The sequence below is a fragment of the Solea solea genome, chromosome 2 (assembly GCF_958295425.1).
Source record: "Solea solea chromosome 2, fSolSol10.1, whole genome shotgun sequence".
NCBI lineage: Eukaryota > Metazoa > Chordata > Actinopteri > Pleuronectiformes > Soleidae > Solea > Solea solea.
This window is the reverse complement of record NC_081135.1, coordinates 22,993,638-23,011,941: the sequence shown is the minus strand read 5'-3', so window position 1 is coordinate 23,011,941 and position 18,304 is coordinate 22,993,638. Positions and strand designations below refer to the sequence as shown.

The 18,304-nt window shown below is 38.4% G+C and overlaps 1 protein-coding gene across 4 annotated transcripts in view; it reads right to left on the bottom strand.

The window, feature by feature from the left end:
- rapgef4a (Rap guanine nucleotide exchange factor 4a) overlaps positions 1–18,067 on the bottom strand; it is a 42,045-nt gene extending 23,978 nt beyond the window's left edge. For 2 of the 4 annotated variants that reach the window (XM_058612424.1, XM_058612425.1), the window contains exons 1-5: positions 17,984–18,067; positions 15,491–15,633; positions 15,121–15,209; positions 14,518–14,664; positions 3,415–3,487 (exon numbers count right to left, since the gene is read on the bottom strand). In XM_058612424.1, the coding sequence (XP_058468407.1) occupies positions 3,415–3,487; positions 14,518–14,664; positions 15,121–15,209; positions 15,491–15,633; positions 17,984–18,051 (520 nt within the window). In that variant the 5' untranslated portion in view covers positions 18,052–18,067. Of the gene's footprint in view, positions 1–3,414; positions 3,488–8,940; positions 9,176–13,401; positions 13,478–14,517; positions 14,665–15,120; positions 15,210–15,490; positions 15,634–17,983 lie in introns of those variants that run through there. The other 2 variants (XM_058612427.1, XM_058612426.1) reach the window with 2 other exon arrangements.
- Between the last annotated feature and the right edge of the window lie 237 nt (positions 18,068–18,304).

Here is an 18,304-nt window from a genome sequence, read left to right as displayed (position 1 = left end):
GTCACAATTTCGCCTTCTCGCTCTCTTCTCTTTTACACCTTGGAATTTAAACTGACATGAGAATTGTGTGGTCTTTGTTCTGTGTCTTTTAATATTTTTCTTTCTTTCTGTGTTTAATGATTTTAAGTGTATTCTTAGTCTTCAGGTGGTGTGTATAGCCCTTTGGCAACCATGTGCTTTTTAAATGTGCTATACAAATAAAGTTAATTGGATTGGTTTGAATGTTTAAAGCAATTATTTCTATGGTCCAATTGTTATATGAGCCACTCAATTTACCTCCTCACTGATAATACTGCACCAACTAAATACTACTCCAACGATAACACTAGAACTTTAGTTATTGTCTTGACAGAATAAATAATTCCATGTTTAACATTAAGAGAAAAGTAGTGGCAAATAAAAAATTGCAATTAGACTAACTAACATGAGGTTGTGGGTGTTTGTGTACAGAGACAGTGAGGTGTTTACAACTCTATGTGACAGAGCAGAGGGGTGTGGCTACTACTCAGTAGTCAGAGTTTTATGCCTCCCCCTTCCTAAAGGACAGATAGCACAGTATGATATCAGCCAAGGTTGCTCAGTCACAACTGTATCTGCAGGGAAGAAATTTAGCTATTCTTAGACTTCTTAGAGCCTCACAGACTGCTGATGCCACAGAACAGAGACGGGCCCACATAATATATAGAAAGTGGAACACAGCTACTGTAGAGATGTAACATTAGACCTGTGGCAATACATCCTGGAAATAAGCATCTGTGTCACTTAAACTTTGTTGACTGCGTAACCCTTGCTCATTTTTAAACTTTATCTTCTCTAAGATTTATCTATTGTCGCCATCATGTTACATAACACATTTTAGCCGTAGACCATGTATTAAAAAAGATGGTCAGTCCTGTCCAATAAATGCCTGGTGGTGCAGACTAACATTAAACTGAACAGCTCAGTTGGTAATATCATTATACGACATGGCGACACTGAAAATCAAAACATCAAGGAATATACTATGGAAAATATAGCTGTCACAAAAAAGTTACATTTGTAGACACAATGTAGATGTCTTACGTGCTCAGGTACAGAAGCACTGAATGCATGACTGGATGAAACAATGCCAAATTTCAGTAAAAGCCTGGTGAATAAGCAAACTATCAAACTGTTTAATTCATTTGACTCCACCACCACAGTTACAAAACCACTGAGCTGCTGTGGATGTACGATGCCGCAGGAAAGTGCATCAGCCCCCAGCTACTTGATGCCTGTGTGACTACTTTTGTGTAGTCATGCATAGTTTACTGCATACTGTAAATCCTTTACCCGACTGTATGTTGTGAAAATGCTCAAAGCTCTGCTGGTGCAGTCATTTTCCAAAGCACACAAGGGCTAATGAAAACCTGTATGTGTGATGAGCTGTGAATCAGATAGTAAAAACAAAGGCCATCTTTGTTTTTACGTTAAATCAAGAGAAACATTTGCTTCACAACGTTTCCATCATCTAAGAAATATCCATATGACACTAAAAAAAAAAAAGCATACATATTATATTACATACAGAATCAATACATATTATTGATTCTTCCACTGAACTCCGCTGTTCATCATTTTTTATGGAGCGTGAATCCGAGGAAGGAAAAGTGCTTTGTTTAAGACTGTATTGAATTAACTAAACACAAAATTTTTGTTAGAAACTGCAGGTCTCTTGACCAACATTACCTCCTCCTCCTCCTCCTCCTACATAAATACAAGCCTTTCATCCTCTTTATCCCCTTGTCTGCAAACTTTTCAGTTGCAAACTAAGTTTTCTGCCATTGTCCGTTGTGTGCCAAGTGTCTTTTGATTCAGTAATTGCTTGTTTTTTTCTTTTTTATTCACCTGAATGCTGATGATAATGACTATGACTGACGACTATGCAAAACAAGTAACCTTTATTTGTTTCCTATTATGTGTTTTTCAATTAATCCTGATTTGAAACAACGGATTTATTATATTTATAATATTAAGTATTTAACCTAATTGAATACTGACTTTTGTTTGCACTCATCTAAACCTTTGTGAAACATCTTTTTTTTTAAAGGTTAGTATTCAACATTTTATTCAACATCAGAACCCTTATATCCACAAAACAAAACAAAAAAATTCACAATCGCAATACAAGGATTAAAACGGGGTCAGACAGTAATAGAATTAGGTAGAAAAAAACATGAACATACACAACAATAAAATAATGAAATAACACAATACAATTTTACTTTAGTGTACATATAATGTAAACCAGAATATATTAGTTCATTCTGTGTTTAGAAAATCTTCTCATCTGTATCTGTATTTCTATTTTGTAACACATAAAAGCACCTATTAAAAATACCAACTTGTATTTTTTTTCAGCATTGCATGTTGTTGGGTCTTACAAAGCATACAAAGACACTGGCTTTCTTGCTTGGGAATGTAGGTAAAGTATTTTTACAAAACCTCATTGGTAGATCCTTTTGTTTCTTGTAAAAATGACATTGTCATGCCCCATGTTAAGTTTTAAGTCTGTGTCAGTTAGTTTAGTTAATGTGTACTATACTGGTTTTGTTTTGGTGAAGGTTTTTTTTGTCTTCCTGTCTGCACTTCATCTGTCTTGTCTAGTCTCGTTGATTCCCTGATTGTCTGCACCTGGTGTTAATCAGTTCTAGAGCTGCAACTAACGATTATTTTCATAATCGATTAATCTGTCAATTATTTTCTCGATGAATTGATTAATCGTTTGGTCCATAAAATATCAGAAAACCTTGAAAAATGTTGATCGGTGTTCGATCTTTAGACTTGTATGAACAATAAGACAAACCCTAATCTAAAACAGTATGTAAATGTAACTTAAAAACTGCTAGTGCAGCTATAATAATTATGAGCATTGCCTTCTAAAGAACCTGCACAACCATGTGTACAAACTGTGCGGGAATATTTATAGTTTTATAGTCAAACATTGTCTTAAAATTTAGAATTAATTAGTTTAAAGAATATTTTCCAATTTTGACTTTACTCAAGGATTATTGGAGTTAATGATAAATATTCATTCATTCATTGTCTACCACATTATCCTCCACATGAGAGTTGCAGGGCTGCTGGTGCCAATCCCAGCTCGCACACCCCAGTCAAATCACCAGTCCATCACATGACCAACATAAAGAGACAAACAACCATTCACTCTCTCATTCACACCTATGGTCAATTAAGAGTATTCCACCAACCTCTGCATGTTTTTGGACTGTGGGAGGAAATTGTAGAAAACCCACACGCCATGCAGAAAGACCTTTGTTCAGGCCGGGTTGCAAACCCAGGACTTTCTGTTGCAAGGCAACAGTGCTAGCCACTACCTCACCATGTGGCCCCCTAATGATAAATATCTTAAATAAAATGTGATGCAGGGCTACTTACTGCCAGCACTACAATCACTGTCCATCACACCATAGGGCGGGGCGAGGAGTCCAGCCATGCACTGATGATATCTCTAAAACACAACACAACAACAAACAGACATAAGTGTGTATAGCAGCAAAACATGCTAATTACCACAAATACAGCTGAGGCTGATGGGAAAGTAGTTAGTTTAACATTCAAAACTAAAAGGAAAATGTTGTTTGTTCATATAATGTCAATAAACTTATTACTACTACGACCCAAGTTTCAATTTTGACATTTGAAATTAGCCTAATGGTGGCTTAAGATGCAAGTCGCCCTGTGGGTTAAACAATGAATGTGCACCAAATGTTCTGGTAGTCCTTGAGATATTTCACTGTAAACAAATGTCAACATCACTGAGGCATCAGAGTGAAGGTTATTAATGTATTCTGCACCAACACGGGGACTCTGCAGCTAATATTGTAAATATGCACTAAAAACATGTCCATTTTTTTACACCACAAAGGACTATATTCCTGTCATGAGAAAATCAAAAGGAAGTCACATAATATTGAGCTGAAATGTTAATTTCCAGCCGAGTCTTTGTTGCGTGGCATTTCATTTCATTTCATTTCAACAGGAGAAAATAAATAAATGAATCAACCCTTCTGTCATCATTCACCTCCATGTGACGACAAGGAGAAAGTCGAAGAGAGTTTGGGCTACAGCTTGATATTCAATTAGTCCCAACACATAAATGTAAGGTTCAATCCAATACAATTAAAAGCGACACTGTTGACCAAAGTGCTATACAGCAATGAAGCAAACACTTAAAAACATAAAAATGTATACTGAGTCGAATGCCAAAGAGAAGAGATTGACCAAGATCAGCTGATCTTAGTGACCGTGAAGGAGAGTAAAGCTGAGGTATAAGTCAGAGATGTAAGGAGGCACACGGCTATTTAGAACATAACTTAAAGGTTCAGTGAGAAATAACTACAAAGATGAGTGGTTGGTTATTATTTACCATAAATGGTAAATATTCTGTTTTTTCTCACTATTAGTTTTTTGATCTGTATTTGTTTTCATTAATTATTTGTCTCTTTTTTCCCCATTTTTCAGATGCAGTTCGTCAGAGAGTCCTTACGAGACACAGAGTCACCGAGCATTAAAGTACAACTGTACATGTCTAATACCATCACTGTACCGTGAAGCATCGCATATGTTACGCAATGAACATCAGCACTGTGCTCGTATACTCGTAATCTCATGTTGTGTTTCTGCTCATGACACTGATGCATAATGAGGTAAATCCACTATATAGCCAGTGAGCCATGAAGAAATGTCAACATCCCCAGGCTGGGAGGTCAAAGTTGACGTGCAAACGCAGCTCAGTCACCAGGATCATATGTTGCCATTCTGTTTCTGCAAACCACAGAAACTCGTGCACTCCTGTACTCACTTATTTAAACATCTACAGACATGCATATAGACATGATCGTGTTTTAATCACTTAAATGAGGTGAATGAGGCTGATGCTTAACTGCATCAACATCCTTCGTAAACCTGTGAAAACACACTGTGATGCAGCGTTTAAACACAATGGGATGACAATTTGCCAAAAACATTTGTTCATCTATTTTCTGCACAGCTGAATTATCACTGTTTTGATAAATGATTGGTTTGTTTAAATGTGTTAATCGATTACAAAAATAACTAGTTACAGTGAATTGGTTTCACATCATTGACACTGCTTTACTGCAATGTTTCATGAGGGAAACCCGTAGAACACAGAGCATTTCAGCTGCTGTTTTAACATAGTAATGGAAAACCATTACTATGTTAAAACGTACAGTACTATATACAGAGGCTATAAGAATGTGCAACATAGATTGCATCGGATTGAATTTGTGACATTTGGAAATACACCGCAGTTCAAAGTTCCCTTGGCTCGTTTTTATGAACAAAAAGAAGAGAAAAACAGTCTATTTTGTGACTTCTGCACAATTATTGCTCCTTTATATCACTACTAAAAATGCGATATAAAATGAATCATAACTTTGACTCAACAACACATAAGAAGACGGAATAAAAATAAGCCTGAATATGTGACCTATAAACACACACCCCAGGATGTCCATATAAGGAGTTGTGTATAATTCCCATGGCAATTAACCATGGGTGCACCTGCGCTGAGGGTTAACATATCTGTGAACATACTGTGTCACAAGATTATTCTTAAAGATTTATTGATTTTTCAACTTTTTTCAAGAATTAGTTCTCTCTGGCTAACTCTCTTGTTATCAAAGGAGACTAAGCAAAAGCTAGAACTCCCTAGCCATTTGTTCCTGAATGGTGATGTGTTCTCAGAGGTCATGTTTTAAATCTAATTCCACCCTCTGTGGTCAGTTAATCACTTTAGTGAACTCTTGTGGGGCACACAGCTCCCCCCCCCCCCTTTGATTAAGAAGCAGATTAAAAACATATATTCAGGCAGGTGTCTACTCTGAAAAATGCAAGATGCAAGAGTGATGGCAACATCGTCAGATTATGAAAAGGACGGTGCTTTTTATGGAAACAACTGATTAATGAATTATTCAGAGTTGATCATTGCAGCAGATGTGATCATGTCAGAGTCACTTCAACACACCAGTGTGTATTTATACACAGTTTAAGGGTTTAGGATTAGGGAGGAGCACTTAAACTGCAGCAGCACTGCAACAAATGAACTCGTCCCCTCTGAACTAATAAAGCTGTGCTACCTAAGGAGTTGAATCCCGTGTGTGTTGGGGGTGTAGTTTTAGAGGAGGATTAGTAACATTGTCAGCTGTGTGAAAAGCACTCAGTCTCTGTTTTGTTAGTAAAGATGTCACTGACACATAATTAGTAACGTAACAACCTCAGTCCCTTTGAGACTGATTTCAGTTTACTCTCAGATTATATTAATGTATTTTATCTCTCTTTTTTATTTTCGTATTTGTCAAAAAAAAATGTTAATCAATGGTAATTGATCAGTGATTAAGGGAAGCTTTTTTAAGTAAGTGTGGCAAACACATAGTTTAATCCTCTTAATTCTAATGATTTTATTCCTTTTTGAACATCAGTGTTTTGCACTGTTGAATAAATAAGACATGCATAAGAGATGCACTCACAATTTGTCGGCTTTTGTAGACGAAATTATTAATCTATCTGTCAAGACGAGAGATCAATTATGTTTATTGGTGAAAACTGTCTAACTGTCTGAGAAGATTTAAATTCAAAGGCTGGAGGAAATGACCATTTTGCATTTTTGCTAATATAGCTGTACCAATGTGATTTTTTATTTATTTTTTCACTCGTTTCACTTGTTGCTTTCTGTATCAGTGGTTATAACAATGATGAAGTTATGCGCTGCTGCTTTACGTTTATATTTAAATGCATTTTGATTTACATTTTAACATAAACAACACACTTCTTTCTATGTCACTCTTATCTTATACTGATGTATTGCAACAAAGAGATTTAAAGCAGGCACTTCAGCTTCAGTTTTAGAATGACAAAGTGATGTTGTACTCTCTGTAATGATTCAATTATTTGAATATATATTCAAAAATACTATTCAGGGGTTAGATGGGATGATTCTTGACACTCTCCGACATTGGAGCATCAGTCTTCTCAAAGCTTAAGCAGGAAAGTTAATAACTAAAATGTAAAACTATGTCTTTAAGACATCAGAAAATGCTAAGGAATGCTAATTCCAATATTTGTGGCAACACGTCATGTCATAATAAAAGTCCACTGGTTATAATCTGTGCCACTGCTTCCCTGTAGCCTGTCATTTATAACCATAACACTGCCAAAGATGGCCTTCTTTTATCTGCAGCTATGGAGGGAACACAGAGCAGTGCATCATTTCTTAGTAGCTTTTCAGGATTCCAGAGTGTGACTGCACATTGGCATTTACCGACAAATGTGAGAAACAATCTCCACGAGGAGTCGTAAACATCTCCGGGCATAATATCCACAGTCTTCTGAACACATAAAGCACGGATGAGATAAACCTTTATGGTTATTCTAGGTAGTCAAATAATCCTTCACACAATCTGACAACCACACAGCAAGCACAACAGTCACCCAGATTAAAGCATCTGGATCTATTCAACAAGTGACTGTGTGGTGTTTATTAATGGAATCCATGACCTAACAAGATTATGATCTGTTGCTTCAAGTGGGTTTATTAAACCTTTCAAGACTGATTTACTGACTGACTGATATTATTTGAAGTGAAACGTCTGAAAAACAAACAAAATCCCAAAACATTATGGGAACAGCAATTGACTTGACATCCCTAATTTAGCAGACAACAGAAACACAGCATAATCTCCTCACTTGTAAACGAGGTAATACCAAAGGTGAAGCACTAAGACATCTTTAATTTAGAAACCAGCAAATAGCTCAATTCTAAATTGAAGATGGGTTGAATTTAAAATCAACCCATCTCTCCCTTTTCATCAAAGAGCCATCCACATCAAACTGCAAGATGAAAACACACTGAAAAAAGGGAATGGGAATTATAATAATACAAAAACTCCAAGGGAAAGGATTTTCTGGTCAACTAAACACTATATACTTACACATTCTGAACACACAATGTCTCTGCAATAGCATTGAAATAATTATGTTTTTTGTTACAATTTTGAACAGGAAAATGTATCAATATACACTGGAAAGGTTGTTAGTCTGAAACTGATAATCAGGCACATGTAGCATAATAAATAGAAACAGCGATATGAGTGTTTTGAGAATTATACATACATAAAACCAACATTTAGTAATATCTGAGATAAAAGATGCCCCATTTTGTTGAACTCTAGTGAAGCGTATATTCAGCTGCTGTGCTTATTTTGCTCTGGCACAGTGACTTCACTGTTTACAGCAGCAGAATATTATGCCTGATCATCATCCTGTGCTGAGAATGTGTCCGTTTTACCCTATAAAAACAATGTAAAGACTGGGAGTATGGCGTGATGAACGACAAGCACACACAGCCTTATCTATGTTGCTTTTCGTAAAAAAGTGTTCATGAGTGCAGCGTGGTCTCGGCCTTTACAACAGATCAGTGAAGATATCAGGCCATTTCAGTGCATTTTCAGTGCAGCGCAAGCTCCTCAGAATTTCATGCTCGAGCACATTATGGCATTGTGAGCATCAATGTGCATGAATGCTCTCTTGTATTTTTAAATAATTCACCCCAGGTTACATAAGAAACATGGTACGAATTGTTCACAAAGCATGCAGCGATTATTCCGAACTCTTACAAGCCACTTGGGAAACAATTGGGGGGAGTTTCACTGTACTTTCTAAATAAATGATTCTACAAAATGTGTAATTTTCACTAAATTATAAATTTTTTTGAAATGTAAAAGCTACAGTTGAGTCCTGAACAACACATTCTGACTTCTTCTTTCTGCAACATCAGAAAGAACAATTCAGGTGTTTTCAACTTAGATTTGAAATCTTACACAGTATCTCTGAAGAATCAAAAGTCTTGCACTGTAAAAAAAAAAGTTTGAGAAATATTACCTATACAGATCCTCCCCACCGTCCCATGCAGTTTGTTATTGTTGTGAGTGACTGGAGGATCCTGCACACCCTCTTAATCCTGGCATTGACAAACACTCCAAGCATGCAAATCCCAAATCTAAGATTCCGAGAGTGCCGTAAAGGTCACGGTTCATACGCAGCATGGTCCAGCGTGATCGAGGAGCCCCATCACATCAGCGTGCACGCCACTGAGCAGCCTCACTGCGTCCGAGCAGCAGAGTGCCAGAGTGACTTCTTCTGAGCAGCAGTTGCTAGGTGATTACGCCACTCAGTCAGTGAGCACAGACGAGAGCTCTCTCCCTCCCTCCCTCTCTCTCTCTCTCTCTCTCTCTCTTGTTCTCGCTCTCTCCCATTTTCAGTTGGGTCACTTTTACAAAGCAAGTGATAAAGCAGAGCTAGGTCAGTCACACAGGATGTGAAGAAATGTTATTAAAAAAAAACCCCACATTGCTACTTTCTGTGTCTTACAGCGCTTCTTAGCCGTTATAATTTTTTGAACCCAGTCCAACCGTTAGATGTACAAATGGCAACATCCAGTATCATGTTCCTATCACTGAGGCTCTTCCTCTCAAGGACAGAGACCAGATGGTGTCTTATCTTTAACTTTGTTACTTTCCAAAGGCAAATGCATTTAACAAGATAATCATTTTCCAGCTTTTAAAAAAGAAATCCCCCAAATCAACCATCTCTAAAATACTGTCTCACCGAGACATTTCAAAAGCTAATTTTTGAATCACTCAGTTCTCTCTCTTTACATGTAACAGGTTTTTTTGTATTCTGTATTGTGTGTGTATTATTGTGTAATATTTAAACTGAAGTCTCCCTTGTAAAATAGATTTAATATTTTTTAGATTAGTGCATTCAGTTTTATTTTTATGCATATTTCTAAAACTCAGCTTTAAGAATTAAATCTTCAAAATATATAGTTATAAGGTAACTGTAAGAAACTGAGAGGAAAACAAAGGTGTAAATGTACAGTACGTCACCAAATCAGTGACACATCAGACTTTGCGTCACTTTCAACGGACACAACACAACAGATCAGCTTGTGTCATTTTGGGTAAAACCGTGTGATGTATAGTTTCCTGTCTTAAGGATTTGACATAGGTCATCTTGAATTTGATTGAATCTGGGTTTGTACTGAACAGGCAGTTCAATATGATAAATTATATTTGATGTGGAACAGAGACAAATATAAGCATTGGAACAAATATATATCCCATCTTCCTTGTTTTCATGTCACTCACAGATTTGATTTGAATTTTTTTTTTTACTCTGTGCCACAAACATCTGTCTCATGTTGGTACTAGAGGAAGAGTTGCTGTATCATTTGTGCTCTGGATACCACAAATGCCTGTTAGAAAATTGAATGGCAATCTTCAATAGTTGGAGAGATTTTCCAGTCTGGGGTTAAGTGGTTTGACAACAAATGGACCAGCTGAGGCTTTTAATAGATCTATTGTGTTGTAGTTCACATCCCAGGCTTTTGATTAAGCAACAAATTGGAGAAGAGAGATAAGGGAATAAAGCACATATATTTCTGATTCAATCTTCCAGTTGTTTTCATGTACATAGCACGACAGACCAGATAATTAATGTGGTCTTATTTTCTGAACTCCTCCACCCTATCCTGAGACAACCACAGGGCATACTGTGTCCCTGCCACTTCCTGTTCATCAGTTTTCTCCACTGGCCTGACCCCCTTCCCGTGTTGTCAGCGCAGCACCCAACAGATAAGCTCCAAGCAAAAACACACATTCTGAATACATACAGTATAACCACATGCATCTGAGGTAGTATTCATGTGCCGCACATATGCTAACGCAACAATTCATAATGTGTAGTTTGTTACAACTGATATTCAACAGTAAGGTTTCCTGCGAAGGCCACATGTGCACTGATGTGACTGTAATGGCGTGTTTCCGCTAGAGCAACTCAACTCGCCTCAGCACGGCACGGTTATTTCGCTTTTCTATTCGTGATAGTACCTCTGTCGAGGTTCCGAGCAAGCTGAGCCGATACTACATGTGACATCGTCAGACTGTACTCGCCTCGCCTTGGCACGGCACGGCACGGCACGGTTAGGTTGCATCTCCACTACAATAAAAAGTACCTACTCAACGTGGGCGGAGTCATCGCTGCACGGCTGCACGAAACCGCAAACGAGTGACTAGTGACTTTACACCAGACTCCTGGTAATTGTTGGAGATCAACCCACGTTTTTAGGATTGTTAAGTAGTTTTAACTTATCTGCAGTTGGGCACTGTTCGGCTTGATTTCTGTCCACATGTCTCCAGAGTCCAGACTCCTACTCCACAGACTACAGCGGCAGGGTCTGTGATGCTGCTCGCGATCGACGGTGCTGTCACTAAATACACCAGACTCCTGTTAAATATAGAGATTTCCCTGGTAGTTGTTGGAGATTAACCCATGTTTGTAGGATTTTTGAGTAGTTTTAACCGATCTACAGTTCGCCACTGTTTGTGTGTGGGACGTCTCTTCCTGTGACGGCCAGTTAGTGGCCAACAGTCTGACCAATCAGTACCTATACTAATCAGTACCTATAGTACCTACTCAGCGCGCTTTTGGAACCTCGCCGAAGTCTGTACGCAGTCTGTGCCTCAGTCATGCAGGAAGTACTGAACAAATCTTTTAATTAACTGATTCTAACTGATGATTCAGTAGTCACTAGTCACTAGTTTTTGTGTGTCGCATGTAAAACGAAGTCACGGCAGTTTCATGCAGCCGTGCTGTGATGACCCCGCCCACATTGAGTAGGAACTATATTGTAATGGAAAACCAACCAACCGAGATGTGCCGAGGCGAGTCGAGGTGGTACTAAATAGTGGAAAACAAAGTAAAACGTTATAAAAAAGGACACCGATGTTGTTTCAATCACAGTGACCATCAGAAGCCAGAACCAAAGTGAAGAGCGGATTGATGAACAAGCCTCAGTCAGCATGTCTGTTCGTGTGTGTGTGTGTGTGTGTGTGTGTATGAGTGTGTGCACTGCGCAGAGCTTGTCTCATGTCTGCAGTGTTAAACTAACAAGCCTTAGTGACACAATGCAGAGTCTGTCACATCCAAAGCTGCACGAAATCCCTCATCATTGTGTATGTGGCAGTCAGTAGCTTTGGGAAATATTGAAGCCAGATGCAGGAGTGATGTCATGACAGACATCCCATGAAAGTCAAGTCCTTTCATTTGTGTCATGAATCACAGACACATGCAAACTACACTGAAACAAATTAGTGCAATGACTGTAAACCGTAGAAAACCACTGACACTGACACACACATATACAATACATATGTACACACACACTTATATATACAGTATATAGGAGAGAGATGTACACTGAATAATTGACATGGGCATCCATGAATAGAAAATAGCATTCATTGGTTCGTTGGGGCATTCATGTGCTCACTCTTGTACATAGTTTTGTAAAAGTTCTTGGCCACAGGGAACACAGAGGAGGAGAATGTGTCTGGTGGTACATTTCCATCAATATCGTTCCTTTACAGTCTCAACATTTTCTCTGTTCACTCTGTTTTTTGAGAATTTAAGGAAGACGCTTGAAATTCAGCTTTAATAATTCCTGTGTGATGTAACTGAACTTCATGTGCAGGATTTTAAACAGCCAGAAAGCAACGCAGGGAATAGAAAGGCTCTGGGATGTTGGAGGCAGTATAGTCACTGCAGGACATACGACACAGGCAAGAAACAATCTGAAGTCTAACGCTGCCCGTCACCAAATACTGCACATCAGCTGATTTTCTGCACTGCAGTGAAAATTAGAAGGATATATAAGCACCACTGCCCAAATCATTTATCAAAACTGCTGTAAGTACAACGAATTGTGTAAAAAGTGGGAGATTCTAATGATTATATGTCAACAAGCTGATTATTCGAATTCTGGCTCGATTCTAGCTCTCCGGTCGCAGTTTTGCCGACTTGTGAGTCAAAGCCAACCTCAGCACATCTAATGACAGAGGATCCATGTATCGATGCTAGTGCTGTCACTTGTTTACATCATGGCTTATGGCTGAAATACATGGAGAGACAAAGTGAATATGTTAATTTAAATAGCTGTGTATAGAATACCATAATATATATATATATATACATATATATATATATATATGTATATATATATCTGTATATAATAATATATAATAAGTCAATTTGCAGTGGCACTGGCTGCCATCTTGCCACATCCATAAATACAACTCACTAGTGTTACCACTTGCATGACGTCACATGACCGGAAAATCATTTAAATGTACTAGTTTCAATTTGTCACATAAAGATGATTTTGTTTCTTCATATCCACACAGCAGAAATAAAATAGCATCCAAGCCAGATGTTTTCTAAACTAGTGTCTGCAGATCATGTGGGCACCTCTTAATGCATCATCTTACACAACAACAAACAAACCTGATTGAAGAGGTTGCCCCAGGCAGTCAAGTGATCCTCAGCACACGTCCCACCAGAGTTATGTATCCCATCAAACAGAAACTGACCAGTGCACTGAGACAGACACACAGGTCCTAATATAACCCGCTAGTGCCCCTCAGTCCCAGAGGAAATGGGCAGTGTCTCTCAGGAAACAAGCCCATTACACAGAGGGAGCTGGGAGAGAAGAGAGGCTTTAACCAGCCGCCAGATGAGAGGTGAGAGAAGTGTGTCTCGGGAGGTTTCATTAATCGTAATTTAATTTAGCTTTACACAAAAAGATCTCAAGAACTGCAGTGTCATACGCACAATGAAAAACGCAGTAGCTCAGATGTTACTCTGAACTCTGTAACTTTGAGTCTTCCTTTACAGAAAAATATTATAAAAATATAATTTAAGTTAAAATTAACAAGTGCAGGAGAAAAAACAGTTTAAGTGCTCTGACCCTTAAGCCACAGAAAGGTTGCTTCTCCAATATCTTGTCACACTCAGTTATATTTAGTTTGTAAGATTTCATATTTGTCCTGACACAGTTATACATACTTCAGAATTATATAATTGTTAGCTTATGAGTGTTTGATGATTATAGTGGATCTGACTCCCACTAATAAAAAAAAAAAAAAAAAGACACTGGCAAAAAACAGCCCACAGTGACAGTTCCTCTTCAGCACTGTACTGCCATCTACTGGTCAAAGGAAGTAAACCTCTTACATCCCAATAAACCAGTGTTATTGGGCTGCTGAGACATGAGAGCAAAGAGTTACAGTTTAATTATACAGTATTTACAACCTTCATCCCACTAATCCACACAACAACTGTGGCTTGTGCCCTGCTCAAGTTTTCAAATTTGACATTTTATTTGTAAAATGAAAAGACAACTGTTCCCTTTTCACTTTGCGGTGATCATTTTAAATATATAAAAATAAAAACATTAATATCTGTTATTATAATTGGCTCTGTATGGCAGGATGGTTTTTGTTTGGGTCAGTAAAATAGATATTTTCTATCAGATCGCCTTCAAATGTATTGTTTGGCAATCATCATTTTTGTTTCGATCAGAATTCATCTGCAAAATGAAGCCAGCACAGAGTTGCTCACCTCCCACAGAGACCTGAACTCCCTCTGTCCGATGCGCAGGAGCTCGCTGGACTCCCGTGTGACAATGGTGGCATGCCTGGGAGTGTTATCCAGGATCGATTCTCCGAAAGCCGTGCCAGTCCCCAGTGTGCATATCGTAACAGCATCCTGTGACAGGCAGAGGCAGAGAGGGTTAGTCCCCCATATGGATCATGCATTCATGAACCTGCACAAGAACAATGCAAATGCAATGTCCTAATTCCTCCAAAGAATTATGCTTTTATGTGCTACACTTGAAAGCAGTGCTCTATACATACAGTACACTGCAGTCTGTAGAGATGTTACTCCAATCAGCACCCACACAAACTGAGGTACATGGAGCTATATAGTATTAAAAAAGACTATATGCAGCAATGTCCTCCAAAGGAATCAGTGAAAGGCTATTCACGTCCCACACTTTTTACAAGCTTGAATGCAGATTATTTTGCATGTGTGAATTTCAAATTGTGCGTTACTGATAAAGTAATTCACATTTCTACAAAAATATGTGACACACTAATAGGTTCAAGGGTGATTTCCTTCATTTTTCTTTCATATTTCCATGAAACCTGGGGCACTGTGTACCTGATGACTTGACGTCTCAGACACTTTCACATCCAGCGAACCAGACAGGACTGCATACCAATTGGTGCCAATGTCTCCTTGGCGATATACTGAAAAGGCAGAGGACGTTTTTTTTTTTTTAAATCAACAAGGTAAAAAACATCCATCCACATCATCCATCCATCCATTTTGTACCTGTGCCAATCTCAGCTGACACAGGGCGATAGGTGGGGTACACCCTGGTTCGCCAGTCCATCACACGGCCACACATAGAGACAAACAACCATCTACTCTCACAACTCCAGTCCAATTGACCTAATATCTTTTTTGAAACATTTCATGCTCAGACACATGCGACAGCTTGTGGGCGTGTGTGTGTGTTTTGACCTACAGGTGATGCCTTTCTCTAAGCACTCATAGAATCCACACAGGCAAATCTGCTGCAGCAAACGATGATGGAATCTCTCAAAGGCCTTCACATTCTTCAGACGGGCAAGGATTATGTCGACATCTTCTCCAGTGCGCTCTGCAGGTCTGAAGACACAGAGGGGAAGAAAAAAAGTGTCAGTATTCAACTCACTGCCAAAAATAAATGCACATGGAATAACAGGGCAGGAGGATATGACCAAAGAGTTTATCACAAAAACAACGTTTGCCCTAGAGGGAAAGTTGTAGAAACCAGTTATTTTGTGGTTCTTCCATCTAAGTGGACAGAAAATGACTTTCCACAAGTCTGAGGTTAAACACTCAAAGCAATGATGTGTGTTTCATCTCCAAGTGTGTTTGCACCAACACAAAAACCATGCATCAATAATTCAGAAACTTTTGCTTCACCACTGCCAGTGGCCCTCTGGCTTAATGTGACTCTGAAAACTATTTATTATAAAACATTATCTGCCCTGCTGCTGTTTGAGCAAATGACTTCTCGTTCTGTTTTCCCTAGCAACCTTTTAACGTGAGTGTTATCTCCGTGCTATAATCAAACATACAGTGATATGTAATGAGTGAGAGTCCCTGGTCTCATCTCAACTCCATGTTGAAATAAAAGGCGACGTCTATGCTCTTACTGAAGCACAGCGTGCTGAGAAATAACAACGGAGAGATGTGTGGGAGCCCCAGTTTCAAAACTGAAGGCAACATTTCTATTTTAGAAACCAACGTGCAAACAAAAACCTTCAAGGTACATTATCAGATATAGTTCTGCATCTACTATGCTCATTTACAAATTACTAATCAGAAACACACATTATCCTTGTGTTGGATGCAGAATTCACCAATTACTCGTAAAAACCATGCAAACACACATGTGCATTCACTATTGTATTTTTAATTGCAGCATTTCACTGCAACAGAGTGATGTCTGTAGCACACTCCAGCTATTTGCTAGGAAACCAAAGGCCTTTGATGAACCAGAGGATATTACTGTGTAAACACGTCTGGCACACTGTGTCACTTTGCTGTTTATAGATAACGTACTTTGGACCCGCCTCATTTTCCCCCCTTTCATCCCGTGTATCTTAAGAGGCCCATTTCCACAACATCTGCCTGATCATGTGATGAAACTGTTACCTACGCTCGCCCTTTATTTGTTTTTAATTCACGCTTGTTTATCCAAGAAAAAGTCCCTTTGAGGTTAAGGACCTTAAGGGACCAGTAACAGCTCAAATAAAAAGATCACTGCGCTCAGACATAAAAGACAACAACAAAAATAATTATATATTTTATAAATGTGATATCCTACTCATCTAAACACAGAAGCATCTTAGAGGATCTGCCTCCAGTTCTTTTTGATTCAAAGTTTAAAAGCATGAAAATGCACTCAGGGGCTGCAGAATTCCACTTTGTGTGCAGACATTTGGAACAAAAAGCAAAATACCTCTCACAGTAGAAATGATTATTTTATTTGCATATGATGTACACACAATGTGGTTCTGTTCTACATCTGTCAGTATAGTGGTGAGGTATAATGTACAGTAGGGCAAAATCAGGTCATTAAAGCAGTTCCTGGAACAGACACGTGACCTTTAATATAATGTAGCATGCACCTCTGATGATTATAATGATATCATTCTTTGATTAAATGGGAGCAGTAAAAAGTATGTATTTCTAAATATCTTCCTTAAACTTTTACTCGATGTCCAGTTTGAGTAATCCTCACTGTAAAGACCTGAGAATCACATTAAATAAAATCAATTTTACTCATGTAGTGCAAGGCTGTGAATTGAATAATACTATGCCAATGAGCAAGCACTTTAGTGTCAGCACTTTAGCATCAGCAGAGAGAAACAAAAAGTCAATTTTAACAGGAGGAAAGGTGCAGCTTTCTGCCATAGCTGGTTGGGTTGAAAGGAGAATAGAGGAGAGAGAAGAGAGAGAGAGAGAGAGAGAGAGAAACACACAGGAACAGACGAATAACAAATATATTTCAAGTATGGTTGGACAATTTATTGTCATGACAATATTAATACTATTAAAATATAATAGTGTTAGTAATACTAACAGTGGTTTTAAATGTAAATACTAGATCAACGTCTTTACACAATGTTTACTGTGATAAACTTTGTTGCAACATTTCTCTGGTTCTTAACTTTTTCAAATACAAGAAACAAACAAATGAAGTCAGGATTAATCATGTTAATATGAACTCATGTCCACATGTCTGTCACTGTACCTCACTCATCATGACACTGTTATTAATATCATGATGCAAACAGTCTCTGTTCTTCTGGGAAATCAGAACTACTGAGTCCACATCAGTGCTTTTAATTAAGCACAACAACGCCCAAAGTCTGCTGAGAAAATCTACAAAATACAGACGTTTTGTTTTTTTGTTTTTTTTGCTAATAAAAGACCAGTAAGACAATGACAGAGACGTGAAATGTACCTCTTGTCCAGACAAATAATCCACTCGGCAGATTCCGATGAATGTGAGGAAGTGTGCACTGCTACCATCTTGCGATGTTGATACTGATACTGATGCTGCTGCGGAGGAGGAGGAGGAGGAGGAGGAGAAGGAGGAGGAGGAGGAGGAGGCAGGACCAGCAGCAGCAGCAGCAGCAGCACTTCATCAGTCCTCACTCACTCCTGACATACAAAACCATGATGAAGTTAGATTTAGGATGGATATTTCAAAGTATATCCAACCTAAAACTAACTTCACCATGGTAGTCTAAAGGAAAACCGTGTTACTGCAGTTCACCTGTCC